This window comes from Monodelphis domestica, chromosome 1 (genome assembly GCF_027887165.1).
Source record: "Monodelphis domestica isolate mMonDom1 chromosome 1, mMonDom1.pri, whole genome shotgun sequence".
In the NCBI taxonomy this organism is placed as follows: domain Eukaryota; kingdom Metazoa; phylum Chordata; class Mammalia; order Didelphimorphia; family Didelphidae; genus Monodelphis; species Monodelphis domestica.
The window spans coordinates 206,635,052-206,661,887 of NC_077227.1; the positions used below are offsets into that span (position 1 = coordinate 206,635,052).

General features: G+C 40.3%; 1 protein-coding gene across 1 annotated transcript in view; it reads right to left on the bottom strand.

Moving 5' to 3' along the window:
• Positions 1 to 20,284: 20,284 nt before the first annotated feature.
• Positions 20,285 to 26,836, bottom strand: part of TGM5 (transglutaminase 5) — an 87,916-nt gene continuing 81,364 nt past the window's right edge. The window contains exons 11-13 of the mRNA XM_007472435.2: positions 25,683 to 25,843; positions 23,412 to 23,545; positions 20,285 to 22,889 (exon numbers count right to left, since the gene is read on the bottom strand). Of these exons, the coding sequence (XP_007472497.1) occupies positions 22,736 to 22,889; positions 23,412 to 23,545; positions 25,683 to 25,843 (449 nt within the window). The 3' untranslated portion in view covers positions 20,285 to 22,735. The remainder of the gene's footprint in view (positions 22,890 to 23,411; positions 23,546 to 25,682; positions 25,844 to 26,836) is intronic.

Sequence of the window (26,836 nt, forward strand, 5' to 3'; positions counted from 1 at the left end):
CCTTTGGTTATCTTACTGACCTGTCCTCTGAAGATGACCCATTTTTCTCTTATCTTTGGACTCCATACTGTTTGGGTTGGGTGTGTTCTTAATAGGCTAGGGAAGAGAGCTATAAACTTTCTTGGCCTTGGACAAATATCACTCAACCTTTCTAGGCAGCTGCCCCTACAGTTGTCACATTGCTTTAGGTACAATGGGAATAAAAAGCCTGGAGAAAGAGAAATCTCAAGGCATTTCCATTTACAAGGATCAGGAAAAACTCTGAACATGAGCACAAAGTTTTTCAATGTCTGTCCTTCTACTTTTTGGCTAAGTCTGTCTGAAAAAGATATTGCTTAGTCATTTTGGTTGTGTCTGACTCTTAGTCACCCCTTCTTGGGAGTTCTCTTGACAAAGATACTGGAGTAGTTGGCCATTTCCTTCTCCAGCCCATTTGGCAGATAAGGAAACTGAGGCAAACTGGGTTAAGTGACTTGCCTAGAATCATACAGCTAGTAAGTATCTGAGGGTGGATTTGAACTCAGGGGGATGAGACTTCCTGATTCCAAGTCCAGTGTTCTATCCATTCTGCCACCTAGCCGCCCTAGTTTAAGATTAATTGAAAGACCAAAGGTGATAAGATTCATTTTGAAAATAAATATATCAGGAACTTCATTTCCCTTCCTTCTTCTGCTTTCTTTGGGTATAGATTAATTCCTAGAGAAGTCTTGGTTCTACTATTCTTCCACAGGCAGGTCAGGGGATTTTAAATCCTCCTCCAGTACATAGATAAAAAGTGCCACGGTCTCCTGTATTTGAGAGATGAGTGTGAAGGAACTGGAATACTTTCTCAATGGAAAGTACCAAAGTGTATGGGAAACACACTGCATGGGAGCTGAAGAAAGAACTACCTTACAGTGTGAAGTTGTTTTGTCCCAACCCAGTGTGGGTGATGGAGACTGGCTAGAAGGTGAGAAGGATAAAGTATGCTTCTAAATCCTTGGTACATTTTTGCATGAGCAAAGGAGGAACACCAGGGAGGAACTACAAAATGGAGAGGGTACCCTATTTCACTTGAACTGTGATATTGCAGTGAGAACAAAAACTGAAATACTACTGTCTGCCATATTGAACTGGAACTTTCTCTAGGACAAGGGCTATGTTACTACCTGCTGGGAAGAGTCCAAAACTGCAGGCAGGAGGATGGAGTTCCTGATAGTTTCGGGGATTATTGGCCATCCAAATTGTGCAAAGATCTGCATAGGTTTTACATTGAGAAATTCCCAGAAGCTGTGGTTGGTATGGGCACCACCTACAACATGATCATAAATGACTGAGGCTTGTCTAGATCACCAGGAAAGTTTTACTCATTAGTAGATGCCCATGTTTTTCATGAGCTCTGATAAGAGATCTATTTGTTTTCTTTGACCTGTGAATAAACTTTCCCTCCTTGGGTTTTATGAGGCTGGTGCTGCCAAGAAGTGTTGGTGGCAACACCTGAGTGTTGTTACAGGGTGAAGTTCTCAGATTTTCCAGGTCAGGTATATGATTCAAGGAAGTGAGAAGTGTCAGGCAGGGCACTCTGACATCAAGTTTCCAACTCAGTGAGTTCAAAGATGCTTAGCTTTGAATCTTCTGCCTTAGAAGACTCTACTGTTCTGAGAGTTATGCACATTCTTTAGTGTGTCTTTTTGCTTAATTATCTAAAGAAAAAGCGAGGTTGAGGGTGGGGAGGGGGAGGATCCTTCACCTTTCAAATGGACAAAGAAAAAAGCCATAAGCAATTTTTTTCTTATATTTCATTGATGTTCAGTCATGTCTGTCTTCATGACCCTGAGGACTATAGTACATCAATACTGTCCAGGAGATTTTCTTGGTAAAGATATTAGAATGGTTTGCCATTTCCTTCTCTAGTGAATGGAGGTAAACAAGGTTAAGTGACTTGCCAGGATCATCACTAGTAAGCTTCTGAGATCAGGATTTGAACTCAGGTCTTCCTGACTCTAAGTCTAGCTGAATCACTTAGCTGCTTCCATAATTTGCCTTGTTGTTGGTCATGTTGTACCCCTAGAAACTCAGGCAAACTATTATCAGGGAAATTCCTTTGCTCTCTTATACCCTCTGATTCCCAACCCAAAACATCTGACCCTGAGAGGATTATCCTCCTTTGGTTGTCCCATTGATTTGAGATGGACAAAGAGACACACCTCATCCATCTGTCCTCCAAATCATGAGAAGCACCCCCATATCTTCAGACAAATCTCCTCCCCAATCCTTGCCCCAGTCATGTCCTCACTGCTGTAAAAGAATATAAAAATCCCAGAATTGAGGCATTCTGGGAGCAACCCTACAGGTTGCTCCACTCATGCTATCTTGCTGTCCTGAGGAGCAGCAGCTCTTCCACCCATGCTGTTCCACCTAGGAGGCAGGCTTCCACCTATGCTGCCTCCTGGTCAGATTCAATATTACTTTCCAAATTAATAAATTTCTCTTTATTTTTAAGACAAGTTTCAGAGTCTTGTATTCTTGCAAAAGGTATCCTACCTGAACCCCAGGGGTTCACCTCTGAACCCCACAACAATGTCATTCAGTCACTTATGACTCTATATAACCTCTTAGACTTTTGTTAATGGGGTTTTCTTGGCAAAGACACTAGATTTGTTTGCTATTTCCTTCTTCAATGTGTCCCTATTTTACAGCTATGGAGGGCAGCTGGGTGGCTCAGTGGATTGAGAACAGACCTAGACACAGGAGGTCCTGGGTTCAAATTGTGAATCTTGAAATTTCTCAGACTTGTGAATGTTAAAAGATTCTCAGACTGTACCTTAGAACATTTGGTTAAGACCATTCCCCATTTTAAACAATGAAGCTACTTGGATCTAAAATGTGAGAACTCTACTTAAGATCAGAAATGGGAAGACCTCGACTCCACCCCTACTTAAGACTGCTTGAGGGGAGAAAACTCCTTGCTGAACAATGGAAAGTACTTAAATCCATACTTAAGCCATGCCTATTTTTAGAAAGGGGTGCTAAGTACCTATAAAGGTCAGGCAACTTGTGAACTTACAAGGAGCAAAGAGGTGAAAACTTACTCAGAGCTTTCCTGATGTGAATTACTCAGAAGTCTTAGTCTACCCAGAAAAGGTGAGAGCAAGATGTGAATTAAGAAGGTGATAACAAAATGGGAATTAAGAATGCCAGACCTTTGGAAAACATCTACTGTGATTGGTAGATGTAAGGACTTAGGGGAGGTGACATAGGAGAAATTGCCCGTTAAAAGGAGATGAAAAACTCTCTCTGGATACAGTCAGCCAGGAAAGGCTGCCTTGAAGGATCTCTCTCGAGACAGTCTGAAACATTCAGATTGAGGATTGAGCTGGTGAAAGCAGCTGAGATGGAGCTGGCCCGGTGTCACTAGATTCCTTGCTTGGACAGATCTTGGGGTGAGTGAGAAAGACTGACTGATCTCTCTCTTAAGACTCAGGTCTAGGCCATATTGGCTTAAGGCCCTTCAACTTTATTCCTTTCTTACTCTTTCTCTCTTTAATTCTTCATTGTATTATTAATTAAAACTCTCTATAAACCCAGTTGACTTGGGTATATTCATAATTGGGAATATTTCCATGGCGACCACCTTATATTTGATTTAAAAACAAAACACTGTAGTGAAAACATATTTCCTGCGGTCACAAATTTACTCATCCACTCTTATATCTACTACAATTTATATCTTCCACTATTTTAACTCACTACAGTTTATGATCTCAACCATTTTAACTATTACAGTTTATGGCATTAACTCTTTTAAATGCCACAAAATCTGGCCTCAGATACTTTGTAGCTGGGTGACCTTGGGCAAGTCACTTAACCCCCATTGCCTAGCCCTTACCATTCTTCTGCCTTAGAACCACACACAGTATTGATCCTAAGAGGGAAGGTAAGGATTAAAAACAAAAACCAAAGAGTCTATTTTGCACATATGGAGCTGAGAAATACGGGTTAAGTAATTTGCCTAGGGTCACACTGCTAATAAATGTCTAAGACTGAATTTGAACTCAGATCTTCTTCAAATAGTCTGGGTGCTCTATCCACCCAGCTACTCCTATACTTTGTTTTACCTTTTCCCTAGGAGTAGATCTGACCATATCACTCCCTACTCAATCAAATCCTGGAGCCCATTTCCTCTAGGCAAAAAAGATAAACTCCTCTGTTTAGCTTTAAAGTCATTACACAATTTTGCCCCAACCTATCCATTTAGCTTCATTGGACATCATTCACCCTCCTGCACATGCTGATCCACAAGAATCCTTTTTCTTGCTGCTCCTCACACTGCATTTCCCATCTTTGACTTTGACCTGTGGTCTCAAATACCTAGAATTCATTCTCCCTTTAAGAGCTTCTGCCTCTTTGTTTCCTCTGCACTTAGCACAGTGTCTGGCACATAGTAGGTGCTTAAATGTTTATTGACTGACTATTTAATAGCTTCCCTCTTTTTAAGGTGAAGCTCAAGCACTGTCTTCTGCAATAAGCCTTTCCTGATTTCCCCAACTCCTGATATCTTCTAGTTCCAAATTTCCTGTTATTTAATTGCCCTGTATAGCTAGATGGCACAGTGTATAGAGTGTTAGACCTGGAGTCAGGAAAGTATAAATTTAAATCTGGCCCCAGACATTAACTGTGTTACCCTGGGAAAGTCACTTTACTCTGTTTGCCTCAGTTTCCTCATCTGGAAAATGACCTGGAGAAGGAAATGGCAAACCACTTTAGTATTTTTGCCAAAAGAACCCCAAATTGGGTCATGAAGATGACGAGTTGTTTTATGAAAACTTCAGCTTTGTCCTAGGCTGAACAATCAATGTTCAAGTACCCAATGATCTTAGCCTAGATAGTAGTACCCTTTTGTCTTAGAATGTTCTCACATTGTATCGGGGCCTCTTCCAGGTGGTCCAGCTCCTGGCTGACATCTTACTTCCCTTATAAGCCGATCAGTTGTCCTTCCTTTCCCTTATTCCCACAGTGTAGATAAGACCAAGTCCCTCAATTCTTTGGAAATTGCCAAGATAGAGATATGCCCAATCCTTCATTTTCCAGGAGACAATGTTCCCAGAATCCCAGAGCTTGGCTCTGTGTGGTGTTGTGTATGTGTATGACTCTGTGTCTCCCTTGTTCTGAGTAAAGACTCGTTCTTTGTTACTACTTTAGTGGTTCTAAGCTCTTCAAGGTTGACAAAGAGTAGGATACAAGTGACTCAGCCATCTTGGGTATATGTACTTGTCTTTTCCATGAAAATATTATTCTCTTGTACCTCCAATCTCTAGGGTATAGTGCCAAGCCCACAGTAGCTGTATAATAAATGTTTATTGATAGATTCCCATAATTTTTTTTGTACTTCAAGTCTTTTCCTTCCTCTTTATTTTCACTGCCACTATAATAAAACCAGATTTTATTACCACCCACTTAGAATATTGAAATAACTTTTTTTTTTTTGGTGGGGAATAAGGAACGAGAGAAAGAGGAGGCAGAGAGAGAGGAGGGCAGAGAAAGGGGAAGAGGAAGGAGAAAGGGAAGGGCAAGGGACTGAAAGGACTTCCTAACAGTTTTCTTTTTCCCACTATCTGTCCTTCTCCTTTGCCAGAATCATCTTTCTTATGGATTTGATCTTTTCATTCTTCTGCCAAGAAATTTTAAATAACTCCCCATTTGTTCTTAAGGAAAGTTCAGAACCCACTACTTGACATTCGAAGTCCTCCACAACCTGCCACCACCTAGCTTTCTAGACTTATCACATATTTTTTCCCTTTCAGATACCCTATGTTCTAGCCATATTGGACACTCTTCACCCTGTGCCTATGAACTCCCCCCCTCTGTAACCAAATGAATCAGGAACTTCCTGGTGACTGTACTTGTCTTTTCCCTTTATAGTCTTCACTTGCTATGTTCCTGCCTAATTTTTTTTAAACCCTTATAGTCTGCCTTAGAATCAATACTTAATATCAGTTCCAAGGCAGAAGAACAGTAAGGGCTAGGCAACTGAGATTAAATGACTTGTCCAGGATCACACAGCTAGGAAGTATCTGAGACCAGATATGAACCCAGGACTTAGAGTTTCTAGGCTTGACTCTCAATCCACTAAGCCACCTAGCTACCCTGTGCCTGCCTATTTTCAAAAGTGCAGTTCAAGTGTCACATACTCCATGAAGCCTTCCCTGATCTCCCTGGTAGTAATCATCCACATTAGACCTCCGAAAGCACTTGGTTTTACAACTCATTAATAAACTTAACATGTAATATTGCATGCTATATTTAAAGGATGCTGGAACCAGCTCAAACTAACTAGTGAAAGTCAATTGTTAAATTTTCAATGTAAATATTTACACCTTGGAAATCAGCAAATAGTGCTAGACTTATTGTTGTGATGATTGTCTAGTCTTAGGAAAGTGGTGGAGAAAAAGTTAATGATTCATATTAAACTTAAAAGTGTTTGGGGGATATATTGGCTTTTTTTTTTTCAAGAGCAGCCATTAGACATTAACTAGTCCAACCTTAGTTATAGTTTGCCTTGTTGTCATCTTCCACTTTTACTAGATTGTGAACTAGTTGAGGGCAGAGAACTATGTTGTATTCTGAAGCTGCTAACTTTTTTGAGATTAACAGTAAAGTCAACAGGGCAGCTCAGCAGCTAGAAAGCCAAGTCTAGAGATGGGAAGTCTTGAGTTCAAATATGACCTCAGACATTTCCTAACAGTGTGACCCTGGGCAAGTCTTACCTCTCTTCTGCCTTGGAACTGATACTTTGTATTGATTCTAAGACAGAAGGTAAGGGTTTAAAAAAACAACAATAACCAATAAAGACAACCATGGTCACAAGTAACATATATTTTCCATTCTTATGTAACATCAGTGGAGATGGAGCTGTCATGGTGGTCATTTAGGAAAATGTATGTAGATTCTAAGTTTCACTTCACACCTATCAAATTGATAAAGATGACAAAGAAGGAAAATGGCAATTGTTGGCAGAGCTGTGGAATGGCAGGCACATTAATATACCATTGGCAAAGCTATAGAATAGTATAATCATACCAGAAATAATTTTGGAACTTTGCTGCAAAATTCTCTAAATTGTACATACCCTTTGAATCAATGATGCCACTCCTAGGCATATACCCCAAAGAAGTCAAGGACAAAGGGAAAGGACCCATATGCACAACAACATATATAGCAGCATTTTTTATGTTAGAAAAGAATTGGAAACAAAGAGGGTGACCATCAGTGCAGCAGTGACTGGACAAATCACTGATTTGTCCAGTTAATGAGATATTATTGCACCATAAGAAATGATTAATATACTGGGTTCAGAAAAACCTTGGAAGATATGCATGAACTACGCAATGTGAAGAGGGAAGAGCCAGGAGAAAAATGTATATGGTTGGAGCACAATAGTGTAAAGAAAACAAATTGGAAAGACTTAACTGCTTATCAAAGTGATGATCAGTCATGGCTCCAGAAAATCAATAAGAAGATACATTTACTTCCTCTTAATAGAAGGGTAATGGACAACAAGTGCAGAATAGAATATACATTTTCAGACATGTCCAAAGTATTGATATTTTACCTGACAAAACTCCAAAGTTCTGATTAAGACAGTGACTAATCATGATTTGAAAGGACTTATGAATACTGCCCATTTCTTTGCAGAAAGGTGCAGTAATAGATATGCTGAAAGAACAGTATATGTATTTTACAGATATAATGATATATTTGTTTACTTGTTAATCTATTCATTCATCAATTGACTATATTTATTGGGAAGGGACTCAGGAAGGAAGGAATGAAGGAAGAATGTATTCAAGGTTTGTGTATTAGGGTCTAGGGAGTGCCACTCTCCTATTTCCACTCTACCCTATTCAATGATATATACCAACTTAAAAAAAACAGAAGAATTGGTACAAGGACACTTTTAGGGTCTCTCTAAAAAACTTTGATATTGATTGTGAGACATGGCAGACACTGGCACAGGACCACCCAGCATGGCTTGCCTCATCAAGGAACACATTGTGTGCTCCATCAGCAAAGCAGAATTAATCACAGTAGCACACATTTAGAGATATCTCCATTCTAAATGTTCCCCTGGACTATTTGTGCCCAACCTGTGGTAGAGCCTTTTGAATTTGTATTGTATTGATCAGTAACATCATGTTATGGGCCTCTTTGAGTATGAAGGATGAACAATAACATATTTATTTGTCCCTTTTTTTGTTAAAAGGCAGGGTTTCTATTTGGGCATGAGAAGCAAGTTAAAGGGCAATGAGACTAATGCAAAAAAAAAAGGAAAAAAGAGCATCAACAGAACATTTAAAAATATGCAAAAGAGAGTAGAAGAAAGTTTAGAAAGGGAAACAAACAGGGTAGTTTTGTTAATATTTAGTATGCACTTAAAAAAAACAAAGTTCATGATTTCATCTTCAGCCTTCATTGTTGTTCTTCATTTATTGAAATGGTCACATTGGGTGATTTTTTTTCAGTTCATAATAAAAAAGAAAAAATGTAAAATAAATGTGTATAATAGGTTGATCAGAAATGAACTTGATCTTTCAATAGGTAAGTCTTTGGGCAGGACTTTAACCTCATCAACAAAGAATTACTTGGCTGGGATCATCTTGGATCTTTGGGGACAAATTAGTTGGCTTGCATTATTTGTTGAAGACACTCTTTCGTGCTAGGACAATTAAAAAAAAGGGTCAGGAGTAGAGTCAGTCTTTCTTTTCTTCTATTCCCCTGCTTTTCCCCTTATCAGAGAAATCCAGAGTTTAGTACAGCTAAGAACCCTAGAGACTAGAGAGTGGATTATAATCCCTTGGAATCAACTGAACAGAAGTGCAATTGCCCTCAGGGGACCTACTAATTATCCCTTCTACTCATCTTGTTGTTGTTGATCATCTTTCATTTTTGAAGAGGACCAATGACATCATGATGAGTGAAGTCTTGGCTTACTCACAAATTGAATTTCAGTGAGATAGAGTTGCACAAAGTCATCAGCCTTATTCTCTTCCATTCATCGAAATCCAGTGGCAAGACAAAAGTCAGGATGATTGGCGATGCCCTGGGATATAGCAGATAAATATGGCTTCTTCCATGTCTGACCAAGCTTTTTAAGGGATCCATAATGTCTGCTTTAGCTGTTTTCATAGCTATTGGAACAAATTGTTCTCATCCATCCTCTACCCATATACCCTTAGACATGATGATCTTTATTGGCCCAAGAGATGGCATCAGTCAAATCAGTGATGGAGAATCTAGAGTTCTTAGACTTGAAATTATGGTCTCTGAATTCCTGCACCCAGCCAACCAGCCAACCAGCCAGAAAGACGAAAGACAACGACAGAGAGAGGAGACAGAGAGAGGAGACAGAGAGAGAGAGAGAGAGAGAGAGAGAGAGAGAGAGAGAGAGAGAGAGAGAGAGAGAGAGAGAGAGAGAGAGAGACAAAAGGAGAGAACTAGAGAAGAAGAGAAGGAGAAAGACAGAGAGAGGTGGGCAGTGCCAACTCCTTGGAGGGAAGCAGCTTGCACACCTGGTTCCCAGAGCTGGAATAGCATCAAGGGAAAAGAGTAAGAGACGTCGACTTTGGCTTTCACTCTAACTGTGAATTTTTGAACAGTGAAGTTCTGATGGGAAAGAAGTTGTTTCTCTAGAAACACCAACTTTGTTTTCCTTTTACAGAGTACAAATCTTCAGATAATGCCAATCGATTAATCAGCCAAACCATCAAGAAACATTTATTAAACACTTACTTTATGCCAGGTACTCTGCCAAGCCTTAGACATACAGAGAAAAGTAAAAGACAGATCCTGCTCTCATAGAGTATACATAATGGGGGAAACAACATGTAAATAAGTAGGCACATAGGCACATAGGTTGGACCTGTGGTTTTATTCTTGCCTAAAGTTCCCAGTGAGGAACTTCTACCAATGTAAAGTGATAATCTTCTCCAAAATTTAACAGCTTAGAAGATAATTGTCTGGAGCAGTGTTTTTCAAACTTTTTTTTTTTTTAATTTTAGACCCTCTTTACATTCTTCAGAATTGAGGACCCCACTTTTCCAAGAGACTTTATGTGAATTTTTGTTGTTTGGTCATTTCAGTCATGTATGACTTTAACCTCATTTGGGGTTTTCTTGGCAAGGACACTGAAATGGTTTGCCATTTTCTTCTCCAGCACATTTTATAGATGAGGAAAGTGAGGCAAAGAGAGTTAAGTGACACCCCAGGGTCAAACAACTAGTGTCTGAGGAGAGATTTGAACTTAGGACTTCCTAACTCCAAGCCCAGTTTTCTACCCTATGTGCCACCTAGCTTCTCTATGGGAACTATATCATCAGTATTTACTGTATTAGAAATTAAAATGCTTTGGAATTGTTATGAAAAATGATTTTACCTTAAGGACCTCTGAGTCTTGGGGACCCTCGTCTAGTTTGGGAATCACTAGGCTAGACTTAGGGCTGTAGACTCTAGAGTATCAGAAGTTTAAAGAATTTATTCAGTCATACTGTAAGGGGATGTCAGAGACTATACTTGAACCCAGGTGGTTATGGTTCTAAAGACTGCTCTCTATTTATGTTGCCTTTTTAATGGGTCCATGCAAGATAAATACAGAGAAATGGAAGGTCACTTTTGAGGAGAATGCCATGAAACTGGAGGACTATATGAATTCCTGGAAGGATTCACTGAAATGACTCACTGAAATGTCATATGGGATTGTCTCTCTTGTTGTTGTGTTTCACTGTTTGTGACCCCTTTTGGGGTTTTCTAGGCAGAGATACTAAAGTGGTTGTCCATTTTCTTCTCTAATGAATTAAGGCAAATAGATGTTAAGTGGCTTGCCCAGGATCTTACAGTTAAGTGTCTAAGACTGGATTTTGAACTCAGGTCTTCCTGACCCTGTACCTACCATTCTATCCACTGAGCCACTGAGCTGTCTAGCAACTCCAAATTCATATCTCTTCCAAAGGAAGTATAAAACATAGGTTGGAACTAGGGAACTCCAGAGAATCTTGGGGGAAAGGTGAGGCTCACCAGAGAGCAAGAGAATTGTATCAATGATTTATGGACTATTCTACATTTTTCTGTGAGGTGAAATAAAAGCTATTTTGTGCCCCATATGCATTGTTGTCAAATGCTTCTAAAAGAGTTGGAGACAGGAACAGCTGACCTGAATTGAAATTCAGGTCTAGAAATGAGAGGTCCTGGGTTCGAATGTGAATTCAGACACTTCCTAGTTGTGTGTCTCTGGGCAAGTCACTTAACCCCCATTGCCTAGCCCTTATCATTCTTCTGCCTTGGAACCAACACACAATATTGATTCCAAGACCGAAGGTAAGGATTAAAAAAAGTCTATGAACTGACCTCTTAGCTTTCAAGTAATTGTGTAAGGGAGATAAGATGAGAGTAAGGTGAAAGCAGTTTAGAAAGATAGATTGAGAGGATAGATTATGCAAGGCTTTGAATGTCAAGCAGAATTTGTAACTTATCCTAGTAGCAATAAGGAGCCTCTGAAGACCATATTAAAAGATGTTTAAATTAAAGAAAGGCAAATAAATAAGAAAAGATAATGTTGGAAGGGTTGTGGAAAAGCAGGGAGTCCTAATACATTGTTGGTGGAACTGTAGATTGGTACAAACATTTCAGAAACTTTTCAATTCTAGATCCTATGAAATCATAACTTACCCTTCAAAACCTACTTCTTTGTCTTATTTCCCTATTCTATCACCACTCTTCCAGTCAACAAATCTTAAAACCTCAGTTTTCCTTCTTCATTCATTTATGTCCAATCATTTGCTTAATTTTCATCTAAAAAGTGTCTCTTTCTATTCATCCCCTCCAGCTTTGCTCTTACTGCCTGATTAGTTAGCCTCTCATTATCTTTTTGTGTACCGTGTAACCTCAAGTTGGCCCCCAGTTTCCTATGATAGCCCCTCTCCAGGACACACCCAAATCTGCCAGACATGAATCATCTCTCCCATAAATCAAATTTTACTTGGAGAACAGTGTGTCCTTTAGAAAGATATTTTCTTTCTTTTTTTAAACCCTTATCTTCTGTCTTAGAATTGATACTAAGGGAGCAGCTGGGGTAGCTAGCTCAGTGGATTGATAGCCAGACCTAGAGACAAGACAGTATTAATTGTAAGACAGAAAGTAAGGGTTAAAAAAAGAATCAATACTAAGTATTAGTTCTAAGGCAGAAGAAAGGTATGGGCTAGACAATGGGGGTTAAGTTACTTGTCCAGGATCACATAGCTAGGAAGTGTCTGAGGCTAGATTTGAAGGGAAGATATTACTTTCTAAGACCACAAGTGCATTTAGTATGCAAAGATGCATTAATATGTTAATAGATTAATACATTTATCTTTATATGCATTTTAATAGAGGCTTCTGGCAGACTTACTACCTTAAATCCAAAGAATGACTTTAAGGAAACCTTGAAAACTTCTAGAATTTTTAGCAATTTTAGAAGAGTTACATTTAGTCAGAACTTAACTGTGTTTCTGAAAACAAACTATGTAGGTAGGCATCTACATAGCTTATCCATAGTGTTGACTTTGAGGCTAAATTTTTTAAAAAATGGAAAGATCTAAATGAAATTATGAAGAGCAAAGCAAGCAGAACCAAAAGAACAATACATGCCAGAGAAATGTTTCAAGACCAACTGTGAATGTCCATCTCCAGAAAAAGAACTGATAAATAGAAAGACATGATATAGTTTCATATATAACTATATCAACCTAAAACTATATCGTACAGGCTTCTATTTCCATTCTGTACTTTAAAATGTATACATATATATAATTTTTTTGGTCAAATCATGCCTTCTCTCAAGCAAGGAGGGGAAGGAGGGAGATACATGAGAAATTTAATGTAGCAAACAAACAAATAAATTTAAATGGAAATTTAAAAAAAAATAAAATTAACTCTGTAGACAAGACAATAAGTCCTAATAGGTTTGGGACACACACTGGATTTAGAATTAGTCAAGGAGTCCTAGGGAGTGGCACTTGCCATAAAGGGTAACTTTCAAACCAATTGTCTGTCTAAAGTGTGCCTAATCACAGGGTTTTCTTAAACCATTTTCCATGACTAATGTCACACAGTAATTGAAGAACAGAGTAATTGTAAGGTGCTCCCAGCTCCCCCCAACTCCTAGATGAGGGATATTGCCTTTCATAATTCAGCATTAGTGTCACTCCCACCACACCCTCTTCATTCACCAACCTCTTTGCAATCAACCCTTTGTTTTATGATGATGAAAATGCTTAACAGGTGTGTTTATTTAATATATATCTTCAATGTCTTTGTCACCAATGATGTTGTCAGCTCCTGGAGGGCAGGGCCTGGGCCTATTTATGAATAGTGCCAGGCACAGCACCCTTGTGGTGCTTAGCATGTTGCCTGGCACATAGTAGGTTCTAAATAATTGCTTATTCCTTTCCTTTATGGTGGAAAAAATACTATGAGATCTTTGCTTTAGTACTTACTAGTTGCTTTTCTTGGGCAAATAATAAGATCACAAATTTAGAGTTGTAAAGGACCTCAGAGGTCATCTAATCCAACCTATTCTTTTTTTTTTTTGCAATAAACAAACAACTATTTTCTCTCTTCCTGTCCCTTCTTCTCTGGCCCATTGGGAAAAAGAATGAAAGAAAAAGAAAACCCTTGTAACACATTTGCATTGTCAAGCAAGACAAATTCCTACTTTGGTCAAGTCCAAGAATGTCTGTTTCATTCAGTATTTTGAGTCCATCACTTCCTGGGTAGTAGCCCTGATCACTGGTCCTCTGGAATCACGGTTGGTAACTGCATTGATCAGAGTTCTTAGGTCTTTTCAAGTTGCTCATCTTTACAATTTTGTTGCTGTATATATTATTTTCCTGGTTCAACTTATTTCACTCTGCATTAGTTGCTATATCTTTTTCTATCTGAAACTATCACATCATTTCTTATGGATCAGCAGTATTTCATTACATTCATGTATTGGGGAATATGAAGGGTGCAAGGAGGACTAACAGCTCTGTGGTGAGGGCTTGCTGAGCCCTTTTCAGGGTTGTTCATCTGACTCTGGTGCTCACTTTTCACTTAGTTCTCATCTGTGGCTCCAAGAAGCTGTAGCATGGGCAGGGTGGAAAACATCTTGGCAGACAGGCTAGACCAGATTGGAGCTAATTGACAGGCTTCCAACCTGTCAGTGATTTAGGGGATTGTCTGCTGCAAGAATGTGCAGATTTCCCCTGGCACAATGGGCAGATGAGAACAGTTTGTTCCAGTGGCCATGAAGGAGGCTGAGTACTTTGGAGCTTGGTCAGAATCAAAGACACCAGGGTCATCCATTGCATCCAGGGCCACCACCAGTCATCTTCACTTTTGTCTCACTACTGGAGTTGGACTTCTCTGGAAGAAAGAGTAAGACTGATGGCTTTGCAAAACTCTGCCTCATTTAAATCCAAATTACACACGAGTGAAAAGACATGACCCCGGGTTGTCATTGATCCTCTTCGAAAACAGAGGGTGAACAAAACATTCACATGTCATAATTTTCTCAGTTATTCCCTAGTTGATGGACATTCCTTTCATTTCTCTCTCCTTGCCACTACAAGAAGACTGCTAAAATATTTTAATCTGTATGGGTCCTTTTCTTCTTTCTTTGATCTTTTTGGGATAAAGGCTCTCTAGACCTAGTAGTATTGTTGGGGCAGAAGGTTTGCACAGTTTAGTGACTTTTGGGATCTGAATGACTGGAACAATCCATAACTCCACCAACAGAGCACTGATGTGCCTATTTTACCAGAGCCCTTCCAGCATTCATTGTTTTTGGTTTTTTAAATAACTTTGCCACTCTGATGGTCATGAGGTAGAACCTCAGTCTTTTAAATATGTCTCTAATAGTTATTTGCAACTTTTTTCTTCATATTAATGAATCCCTTATTATTATTATTATTATTTTAAACCCTTACCTTAAACCTTAGAATCAGAGAAGAGTGGTAAAGGCTAGGCAAAGGTGGTTAAGTGACTTGCCCAGGGTCACACAGCTAGGAAGTATCTCAGGCCAGATTTAAACTTAGGGCCTTCTATCTCTGGGCCTGGCTTTCAGTTCACTGAGCCACCTAGTTGCCCCTAATGCATTCTTTTTTAGAGATGATGAAAATAAGAATCATAGAGGCGATGTGACTTATTTGATGTTGTTTAGGTGGTAGCTGATAGGGGCAACATTTGACCTTGGTTTTTTTGGGACAAAACCCAGACTCTTTCCACTGACACTCTGCCTCTAAATTATTTAACCTTTCTTGGCCTTACGTTCCTCATTTGTAATATGAGACTAGATGACCTCTAATGTCTCTGGCAACTCTAACAGTTCATGATTTTAATTAGACACTAAATGCTTTTAATGGATTTCTCCATTAGTGGCAATGCAATGACCCTGAACAGCTTGGAGGAACCTACGAGAAAAACCACTATCCACACCAAGAGGAAACACTGCGGGAGTAAAAACACTGAAGAAAAACAACTGCTTGACTACATGGGTCGAAGGGATGTGGTCAGGGATGTAGATTCTAAATTAACATCCTAGTGTGAACAACAGCATGGAAACAGGTTCTGATCAAGGACACAAGTAATACCCAATGAAATTGGAAAGAGAGGGTGGAGGGGAGGGAGGGAAATAATGTGATTATTGTAACCAAGGAATAATGTTCTAAATTGACTAAATAAATGTATTCAAATGGGAAAAAATGCTTTTAATGATTTGGCATAATGATTGCAGTTGCTATATATCCCACACTGTGAATAGAACTTGAACTAGCTGTTGATCAGATCCAATAGAAAAATCTGAGAATATTTCAGTCTGTAACAAAATTTGGATCAAACTTTAATATTTAGTTGGTTGATCACCCTGACTCAGAAGTTCCATGCCCTGGAGAGCACAATGTAGGTAGCAATTTTGGAAATTTAAGTGAAGGGATAATGTTAGGACTATCTCCTTTCCTACCACTCTCTTATCCATCCAGTGCTTTATGCTAAGAATAAATATAAAGATATTTTAGTGTATAAGACCCTAACTAGCAAGAATGTATCTGATGAGTTGCCTTAAAACACCTTTAGGGTCAAGATTATGATTTACAGCAGCGGTTCTCAACCTGTGGGTCACGACCCCGGTGGGGGTCGAATGACCAAAACAGTGGTCGCCTAAAGCCATCGGAAAATACATATTTCTGATGGCTTTAGCCGCTGAGAAATCATGCTACTTTACAGCAAGATCTCAGAAAGAACGGGGACCCTGCTGCCCACACATTGTACTAATATCAGTTACCTATTAGCAGCCCTCCCCCTATGAGGGGCGATGGATTTACCCTGTTGCCTGGAGACCTGACTCAAACAGAGACCAAGAGAGAGCACCCTTGCACTAGCTCTGGAGGGGTTAAGAAAGTCCTGGAGTGGATAATGGAGCCGAGTAACCCCAGCAAAGTGAAGCCTCAGCTAGAGCTGGAGGGAGATGACAGGAAGTAGAAGGCAGCGTCTATGGATCCCCTCTCCAGGCAGGACTTACCTCCCGTCCCAGAGCTCAGACTGCCTCCTGCTGGATTAATATTTTTCAACATATAATTAAATATTGTTTTTGTGATTAATCACTTTAAATTCCAAATCATAACTGTAGCAAAATTACAGTTTTGAAGTAGCCACCAAAATAATTTTTTGGTTTGGGGTCACCGCAACATGAGGAACTGTATTGCGGGGTCATGGCATTAGAAAGGTTGAGAACCACTGATTTACAGCAATCTTCTTCACTGGTTTCAAATTAAATCTTTATTTGAAATTTTTACCTAAATTCCATTTGGCCCATTACTTCTCAATCTGCTCCAAATTCTGCCACACTACTTTCATCACCTCTACCTTCCACCCACTGGTAACCTGGACTCTAATCTCTAAGTCCCTCTGCTATGGGGATTTTAGCAGTTATCTTTCTAGGTTCCAAGTCTTCATGTCCTGCTCTCTCAATGTTATGCCTCTGAAATTCCGTCTCTACTTTTACTGCTCAGCACCCCACCAGGTTCCCAATTCCAGGCCTGGCACTCTATCCATTGAGCTCCCCACCTAATTGCCCTGTCCTTTTTATATATTCTCTGCCCACAGGAGTATGTAAGGTCTTTGAGCTTATGGTACAGTACAGCTAGATGGTAGAATAGTGGTAAGAGTATGGTAGTCAGGAAACCTTGAATTCAAATATTGCCTCAGATATTTATTAGCTCTTTGACCCTGGGCAAGTCACTTAAATTTCCTCAGCCTCAGTTTCCTCATCTGTAAAAGAGCACTTATAGCACTTATCTCCTAGGATTGTTGTAAGGATCAAGTGAGATAATAAAGATATATTAAGGTGTTTCAAATTTTGCTTTAGTATTTCTTAAAGTTCTACATAAATGCTAGCTATTATCAGTTTTGGGAGCAGAGATTTTTTTTCTTAATTTCTTATTTGTTTATATATGTTTCCTTACACTTAGTAGTTTGCTTGTCACATAGTAGATACTTAAGGAATGTTTTTTTTCTCTTTCTCTGTTTCTCTCCTATCTATCTGTCCATTCATCTATCTGTCTATCTGTGCATTATCGATAGATATTATGTCAAGGAAGTTTATCCCCTCGCCATCCTGAGGAGCTTTACCTGTCTATCAAACATTCCTGACATACCACAGTTGCACCAGGTTTTGCATCAGTCAATGTTCTGTACACCAATAAAAGTCAAGGTATGGGGAGAATTGAGAGAGAATTGGGGGAGAACCGAGAAAAGAACAGAGGAGGCAGGTGAGGGGGGAAGGAGAGAAGAGACATGTAGGCTAGGGGCCACATGGTCAGGTTACTTAGGAATGATTGTCTACACTTCCAATAAACTTTATAAAATATATATCTGGGTAGAAATATTATTTTTAATTCTTACAATATCTATGGCATACAACTCCTAGCAATTGATCTAAAGACAATTGAATCATGCCTGTGCACCCCCTGACTATTGCCTTTGCCAGTGGCAGCACCTTAACAAAGGGGAACAGATCTAAAAGTGAGCTCAATGTGCAGAAAAACAGCCTAGGCTGGATTTCAATCCACAGAACCATCATCACTTGCTTACTTTCTTTTGTCAGGTGATACTGACAAACATTCGGGGGTCCCCGAAGGGGTGAGGAGAATGACACATGTCAGGAGAGCCAATGAAGCTGGTAGCAAGCAGAGGCAAGGTTTATTGATTACAGCTGGTATTTTATAGAGAAAGTGACATAGGCTAAGCTATTAGGTAAGCCTTTTGCAGGGACATGGTTAGTAATGATTTACAATCTTAGTACAATGACTTAGTTTACTTCACCGAAGCTTAGACAGAGTTTTCTATAGGATAATAATTCAATATGTCAGTGTGTGACCATCTAACCACATTTCTCACAGAATTCCGGCATCAGTAATTTCTTGGAAGAATATACAGCATTTGGGGAGAGAGGGGTTGAGTTCTCATGCAGAGGAGCAAGCTTATGTGTCTGACTGTTTCTAAGCTCTGGCTTCCCAGAGACCTTGCAAACCGGGGTTCACTCTCACTACTGGGGGCTACAACCTTCTATCTTAGAATCAATACCATGTAATGATTCTAAGGCAGAAGAGCAATGAGGGCTAGACAATGGGGGTTAAGTGACTTGTCCAGGGTCACCCAGCTAGGAAGTGTCTGAGGCCAGATTTGAACCCAAGATCTCCTATCTCTAGGCCTATCAATCCACTGAGCTACCTAGCTGCTAACTATCCCCCCCATCCCTTGCTTACTATCTTGATGCAATCATCCAGCAAAAAATTTCACTTTGCATCTGCTGCCTTGCCCAATTTTCAATAATACTCCCCAGTGTCTTCTCCCCCAACCCACTCTCCCTCTCTACATTTGTATGCTGTCTTCCCTTTAAGATTGCATGGTCTTCAAGGGCAGGGGATGGCTCCCCCCCCCCCCTTAAACCCTTACCTTCTGTCTTAGAATCAATACTGTGTATTGGTTCCAAGGCATAAGAGCATAAGGGCTAGGCAATAGGGGTTAAATGACTTGCCCAGGGTCACACCATTAGAAATGTCCGAGATCATATTTGAACCTAGGACCTCCGATCTCTAGGCCTGGCTCTCCATCCACTGGACTACCCAGCTGCGGGTTGGCCTTCTTTTTAACTGTATCCCTTAGAACAGTGCCTGGGACACAGGAAATACTTAGTAAATATTTATTGTATTCTTGATTAACAATGTATTCATTAAGGGACCACTATGTGCCAGAAGTCCTGGGGAAACAGATAAAAGTGAAACAATGGCCATGCTCCAGGAGCTTGCATGCAGTTCTTGGGCTCAGTAGCAACCCAAGATGACTTCTCCCTTCTCCTTTGCTCCATCCCCCAACCACCACAATGCTGACAGGAGAACCAGGAGAACCAGTACTGCAGGCACCACTCTCACACTGCATTGCAGTTTCCAGCAGCCTCCTCTAAACATACATACCTTGGATATCCCACACAGCATCAAGTGTGGTTTGACTTTCCGACAAACTCGAGTCTATCCCACTGGGAGGACAGAGATTCTTATTTTGGTTTAGTGGCATGATTTTAATTCTCCATCAAGTTTACCTTGGGCTCAGGGGGCTCAGATGAGAAGATAAGCCCTTGTGGCCAAGCAGCTTGTAAGAGACACTGACAGTGAGACTAAGTTGTTGGGTCAAAGGATAAGTTGTTACTTCAGTCCGGTCTGATTCTTCATGACCGCTTTGTTGGGGTTTTTTGGCAAAGATACTGGAATGATTTGCCATTTCTTTCTCCAGCTCATTTTAGAGATGAGGAAACTGAGGCAAACAGGGTGATCATTTGCCCAGTGACTTGTCACATACCTAGTAAGTGTCTGAGGCTGGATTTGAACTCATGAAGATGAGTCTTCCTGATTCCAAGTCCAGTATTTTATCTACTGTGCTACCTCAGAAGATAAAGACCATAACGCCTAGTCCTCTGCAATCACCAAACTGTCTGAACAATGGTGGCCTTTTTAATCTCTGGAATCTTTAAATATCCTGGAAGAACTAATACTCTTCAGTTTTTCTGGGTTGTTCCTACGGGGTTTCATAGAACAAGGCTGTAGAGGTCTGATTAAAGGAACTGGAGGAGAGAAAACTTCGATCATAAAAAAATAATCATATATATATATATATGTATATATATATATATATATATATATATATATATATATATATATAAAACACATTTGTTTAGACCTTATGATGTGCTGAGTATCTTATAACTTGTGTACCAGAGCAGCTAGGCAGCACAGTTGATAGAGAGAGCCAGGATCTGACCTCAGACACTTCCTAGCTGGGTAAGTCACTTAACTCCCACTGCCTAGTCCTTACTGCTCTTCTGCCTTTGAACCGATACTTCTTGATTCTAAAGCAGAAGGCAAAGGTTTTCTTTTAATTAATAAATGAACATTATACCATTTTATCCTTGTGATAACCCTAGAAGGTAGTTTCCATTATTACTTCCATTTTAGTGCTAAGGAAACTGAGGCAGACAGAAGTGAAGTGACTTGCTTAGTGTCACACAGATAGTGAGGCTGACTTTGAACTCAAGTCTGTCCTGACTTGAGGTCTAGAGCTCCACTTACTGAGCCACCTATCTGCTTCATCTGATCCTTGTAGCTGATCCTTTATAAATTTAGAGCTGGGAGGAACTTTGAGGTCATGCAGTCTAGCCCTCTCATTTTCCAGAGTTGGAAACTAAGACCCAAAGAGATGAAATGATTTGCCCAAACTATATCATACAGACAGGAAGTAGTAAAGCTAGCATTCAAACTCAAAAGTTCTCTTAGTTCCAGGACTCTTTCCACTGAACCACATCTACATCAAACACCTGAATGGTTGTCATGGGGAAAAGGAAATCTGTTTATTCTGCTTGGGTCCTAGAGAGAGGGTTCTTTACCTTATTTGTGTCATGTACTCTTTTGGCAGTCTGGTGAAGTCCTTCCTAGATTAATGTTTTTAAATGAATAAAATAAAATAAGATTACAATGGAAATTGATTAAATTGAAATTTATCAAGATATATTTTTAAAAACTAAGTTCATGGTTATGAAGAAATCCTGCTGTAGCAAATATAAGTTGGAAATTATATAGGGAGGCTGGCTTTGGCTTGGTATGAGACCAAATTTCCCAACAATCAGGATTATCTAAAAGGTAGCCTTGGGAACAGGAGGCATCCTGTCCCTGAATGACTCTTAGCAGGAGACTGAGTAACCATCACCATTGGTTGGATACTGTAGAGGGGATGGATTTGATTCTTTGTTTCTATTACACTCCTTCCCTTGGACTACGGGGAGGAAGAAGTGAGTGATAGAGAGAAACTTCTTTAGGTATAGTACTGTCAATGTTGGGACGTTGTCCATTGAGATGATAGGCAATCTTTAAGATGAATTATAGGCAGCTTGAGGGTCCAGTGGATGGGGTGCTGGGCCTCGAGTCAGGAAGTCTCTGAGTTCAAATCAGGCTTCAGACACTTACTAGATGTGTGACCCTGGGCAAGTCCTTTGCCCTGTTTTCCTCAGTTTTCTCATCTGTAAAATGAGCTAGAGAAGGAAATTACTAACAATTCCAATATCTAGGGGGCAGCTAGGTGGCTCAGTAGATGGAGTACCAGGCCTGGTGTTGGGAGAACCTGGGTTCAAATCTGACCTCAGATATTTCCTGGCTCTGTAACCCTGAGCAAGTTACTTACCCGTGTTTGCCTAGGCCCTGCCCCTTTGCCTTACTTAGAGTCATTACTAAATGAGAGATCATAAGAATGCCATTATGGGGGAATACCCAAGACTCTGGGGAAAGGATGGGCTGCTCCTAAAACCATCTTTCCTAGGATCTTGATTTTCCATCACAGCCTCTACTATTTTCCTTTCTTCCCCTAGTCAGGATTTCCTTCTAACTAACACCAGTTAGTGCCAGGGTTATAAACAGAGCAGCCCAGGGTAGTTTGCCACTCTGCTCCTCTGATGAGTGTCCCATTGGGTCTACTTAAGAACCTAAGTGAGTGGCAGGGCCAATTTATGACTAAGATTTTAATTTCAATTTAGTGGCATTCTGCTAATTTTCTATCACCTGTACCTTGGGTTTAGAGAGCTGAAACAAGAAGGTGGTCCTGGAAACAAAGCAACATATGATGGGGAGCTGCAAAAGTTTTAATGTGGTTTTCAGTTCTTAGTGTATCAACACTTTGGGGACACCGTGTTTAAGAGGTGCCATCTGAAAGGCGACTAGTCACAAAGGACAGAGGAGATGAATTGGGAGTGGCTAGGGTAGAGAACACAGGAATAATACAATAATAATGAAGTGTATTGTTCAGGGAGACAAGTGCAAATGGCAAAGCTGCTCAGGTCCTCTTATTTCCCAGTTGGCCACCAGGCAGCCAAATCCCAATGAAGTCCCAGCTGGCCTTTCTTCTCAGACCTGGGTGCAGAACACTCTTGGAAGAGTTGTGACACAAGCAGGAAGAGCCTTCAGACAGACAGATGTACAAATGGCAAAGTGAGAAGCCCAGAGTCTGTATTCCCCTCTGGCTGCTCATCCAAGTGCCAACAGAAGAGCCCCTGGTGTTTGTTGGGAATGGTGATGGTCAATTGTTGAATGTAACTTCTGTGACACCGAAGAGATATACATCAGAGATACACAGCTCCTCCACAGAGGGCTTATAATCCAGGGGAGACATTTACGTTCCTGTATCCTTTGATATCCTTAAATCTGTCACTCTTCAAATTGGCTTGGATCTGCCGCTGGCCACTCTTGAAGGGGACAGTTTTAATAGTGACGCTGGCCTTACTTTGAGGTTTGAGGATTCCGATACTAAGGCAAAGAGTGGAAAAAATTAGTAAAAGCCTCTTCAGTCTGATTCCCTCTTTTCCTTTTTGATGTTTTACTGGTGCTACTTTAAAAAATAATAATGCCACTGTTGTGTCTTAAGGATTCCCTTTCCCTCCCCACACAAATAAATACAGTCTAGCAAAGCAAAGGAACTTCTTGGCCATGGCTAGATAAACCGAGTTAAGTGACTTGCCAGGTCTGGTGTTCTGTCCACTATGCTACCCAGCTGCCCTCAATCTCATCTTTCTTTATGCACTCAGAGTCCCCACCCTGAGAACCACATTCTCTAGAACAGAGGATAGTAGGATTTGACTGATAACATGTATAACCCAGTGAAATTGCTTGTCAACTCCAGGAGGGGGGCGCGAAGAGGGGAGGGAGACAAGAATCTTGTAACCGTGGAAAAAAATTTAAAAAAGAAAACAGAGGATAGAACTGAGCTTTGGTGTTGGTACTGGAAATACCTGCCTCTAGCCCAGGGGACTGGGGACTCCCTTCACTTACATGATCTTGTACTGTTTCTTGAACAGGCCACTGCCTTCCACAGTCAGCACACAATCTCCTACCTCCTCCCAGAGAGGATTTTGAAATATCACTTGCATGGTAAGTAGCTGCCCCACAATGGCTTCTCCCAGAACCTGAACAAAGAAACCAAAATGGTAATTTCAGGAGAGGTTGGGGGAAAAAGGAAGACATCTGAAGGTCTCACTATCCAGTTTGTTTCCTGCAGAGATGGGATTCACAGACAAAAAAGTTCAGAGTACAGGAAATGGTTCCTGAAATCAGAGGATTTCACTTGGATCTTTCTACCACCACATAAGGGCATATCCAGGTGGGAAATGATCAGAAGGGCCACAAAGACATTAGCATTTAATTTGAACAGCTGTCAATTTTCAAGTTAAATTCCGGCTTTGCTTTTTGTTGGACTGTGAGGTTTAGTAAAGAGAACTTTCTGTCCTAATAAAGATCAGGGGAGTCTCTGTCATTATCCAGTGTGGTCACTGGAGTGTCTCATGGGGTACCAAGAAGTGCAATGACTTCCCATGGTCACATGGCTAAAATATGGCAGAAATAAAAGCTAAAACGAGGCCTTCCTAATTCCAAAGCTAATCTGATGGAGGTGGGCAGTGGGCAGTTAGGGGCAGTAATAGAAACAAGACACTCATGTTCTGAGATCTTGTAGTTCTCACTAATTAGCATTAGTTAAACATAAACTGGAAAATCTGTAGTTTAAGCATGAGTCAAGCAGAAATTGCAGAATTCGTATTATTAATCAGGGAGCCATTTTATATTGTTAATCATTTGTATTGGATCTGTAAATGTTCTGTACTGGCTATCAGCCTTGGGCTGTTTGGTATTATTAATTGCTCATATTGTTCTGTATTTACCTTAGTTCTGAACTACTAGGCATTATTAAGTAGCAAGAGTGGCCATCTGTACTGTATACCCATCCCATGTCCTCTTTGGGGAGGGAATTTCAGAAGGGTATCAAGGTGCAAATCCTGATCCACAGAAGTAGAGCTGCTACTCCACTCCTGGAGAGCTCCTATTCCACCAGCTCTGGGACTACTCCAGTAGCTGCAGGGCTATTCCATCAGCCCTTAGGCTACTCTATTAGTCCCAAGACTATCCAGTTAGCCCCCAGACTATTCAGTCAGTTATTAGACTATTATCCTATTTAAAAACCTCTTCTTTGAATAAAATTGTTTCTTACTCCTGGATTGAGTGGAATTTGAGCCTCCTATTCTTGGGGTGAAACCCTGCTATGAACTATGTGCTTTCCCACAATTTCTCTATCTACCACAGCAGAATGATTCTGTAGCAAGCACCTTTTCTTGGTTCCTTGGATTCGCTTTCCTTCCTCCCTTCCTTCCTTCCTTCCTTCCTTCCTTCCTTCCTTCCTTCCTTCCTTCCTTCCTTCCTTCCTTCCTTCCTTCCTTCCTTCCTTCCTTCCTTCCTTCCTTCCTTCCTTCCTTCCTTCCTTCCTTCCTTCCTCCCTCCCTTCCTTCCTTCCTTCCTTCCTTCCTTCCTTCCTTCCTTCCTTCCTTCCTTCCTTCCTTCCTTCCTTCCTTCCTTCCTTCCTTCCTTCCTTCCTTCCTTCTTTCCTTTTCTTTATCTCTTTTTCTATTTCCAGTTCATACTTAAATTGTTGTTTGTCCATGTCCAAGTCATTGTGACCCAATTTGAGATTTTCTTAGCAAAGATACTAGAGTCTCCTGCTCATTTGACAGATGACGGAACTAAGACAAACTAAGATAAAAAGTGACTTGCTCAGGGTCACAGAGCTACTAAGCTACTGAGACCAGATTTAAACTTAGGAAGATGTGTCTTTCTGATTCCATGGCACTCTATCCACTGTGCCACTTAGTTGTCCATCATTTCCTTAAGTCTAAATAATCTACAAATTATCTACTGATGCGTAGCATTTGTTGACTTCTGAGGTGTAAATACTTTGAAAATTTAACAATCAGCTCTTAAGAATTAAAGCTGGCCTAGTCACCCTTGCTTATATATGTGTATATATATACATATATGTTGTTTTTCTTGCCAGAAAGTAAACCCTTTGAGAGAAAAGACAAATTTGTTTTTGTCCTTGTATCCCCAGCCTATCTCCAGGGTAGGTGCTTAATCACTGGACTGATTATAACTAAGGCGAGTAGGATATGGATAGGCTCTCCTCCCAAGCAGGGAAATGTCTGCTCTCCCTTGGGTAGGCTCTCCCCTCTCTACCTCTCTGTCCCAAAATGTGTGCAGTTTTGTCAGGCCTTTCCCTACATTAATCACGATGCTTGGGAGTTCCAAGGTGATGATCTTGTCAATGAGGAATCTCTCTGAGCTGTTCTTCTCTTCTCCCAGGGCACTGATCCGGATCTGCTTGTCTGGTGACAGAAACTCGCTGTACTGGGAATAGGGAATTATGCAGGGTAACGTCTTTGCTGAGGAGAAAGAAGACAAGAGTATTGTGAGAGCATCCTAGAGCCTGTATAGGGCCAGGGATGAATTTCCTCAGAGGACAGAGAAGTATTTTCCAGTGGGCCTCTTTTTCTGGAAATGTGAATTCTATATTCAGGGAATCCTTTCTAGAATGGGCAAGAGTAGCAGCATCTCTGGGGATAGGGGACTCCCCTGGTTAGGTCCTTTTATTTAAAAAACCCTTTCCTCCAAAATCAATACTAAATATTGGTTCCAAGGTAGAAGAACGGTAAGGGCTAGGCAATTGGGGTCACACAGCTAGGAAGTGTCTGAGGCCACATTTGAACCCAGGAATGCTCATTTCTAGATCTTGCTCTCTATCCACTGAGCTACCCAGCTGCCCCTACAGTTAAATTCTGTGAGCCTGACAATGTACCATCTCACAGACACTTGCAGAAATCATCCAGGTCTGGAAATCTGTGGGGATAACCTTTTCTATTTTCCAGAGGGTGTGAACCAAATAGTATAAGCTGCCAAATGCCCTGGCATAACTAAAATTTTCTCAGTTGGGTTTGGATAATAAGCTTAGAGCTAAAAGGGACCTTAGGGGGTCATCTAGTCTTAACCTCTTTACTTTTTTCTACATATTATATAAATTATAATAATTCTATTCTGTTGTGGTACTTTTTGTTAAGTTATATTATTCTCAATACCTTGATAAGTTACCTTTTGTTATGTTGTTAAATGACATGTTATTAAGTTATATTATAACCTAATATAATAAGATATGATTTAACATATGGTAGGACCTCATTTTACACAAACTCACTACATGCTAATTCAGGTACATGAAACTGACAATTAAAAAAAAGGCAGAAAAATACATAAGATAAACATTTTAAATGACTAAATTCATCCCATTTTTCCAAGAAGCATAAAGTCTTGTAGCAGTTCTCCCAATCGTGCGCATTATCACTCGGAGAAGCATTCATGTGAGTCATTATATTGTTTTGCAC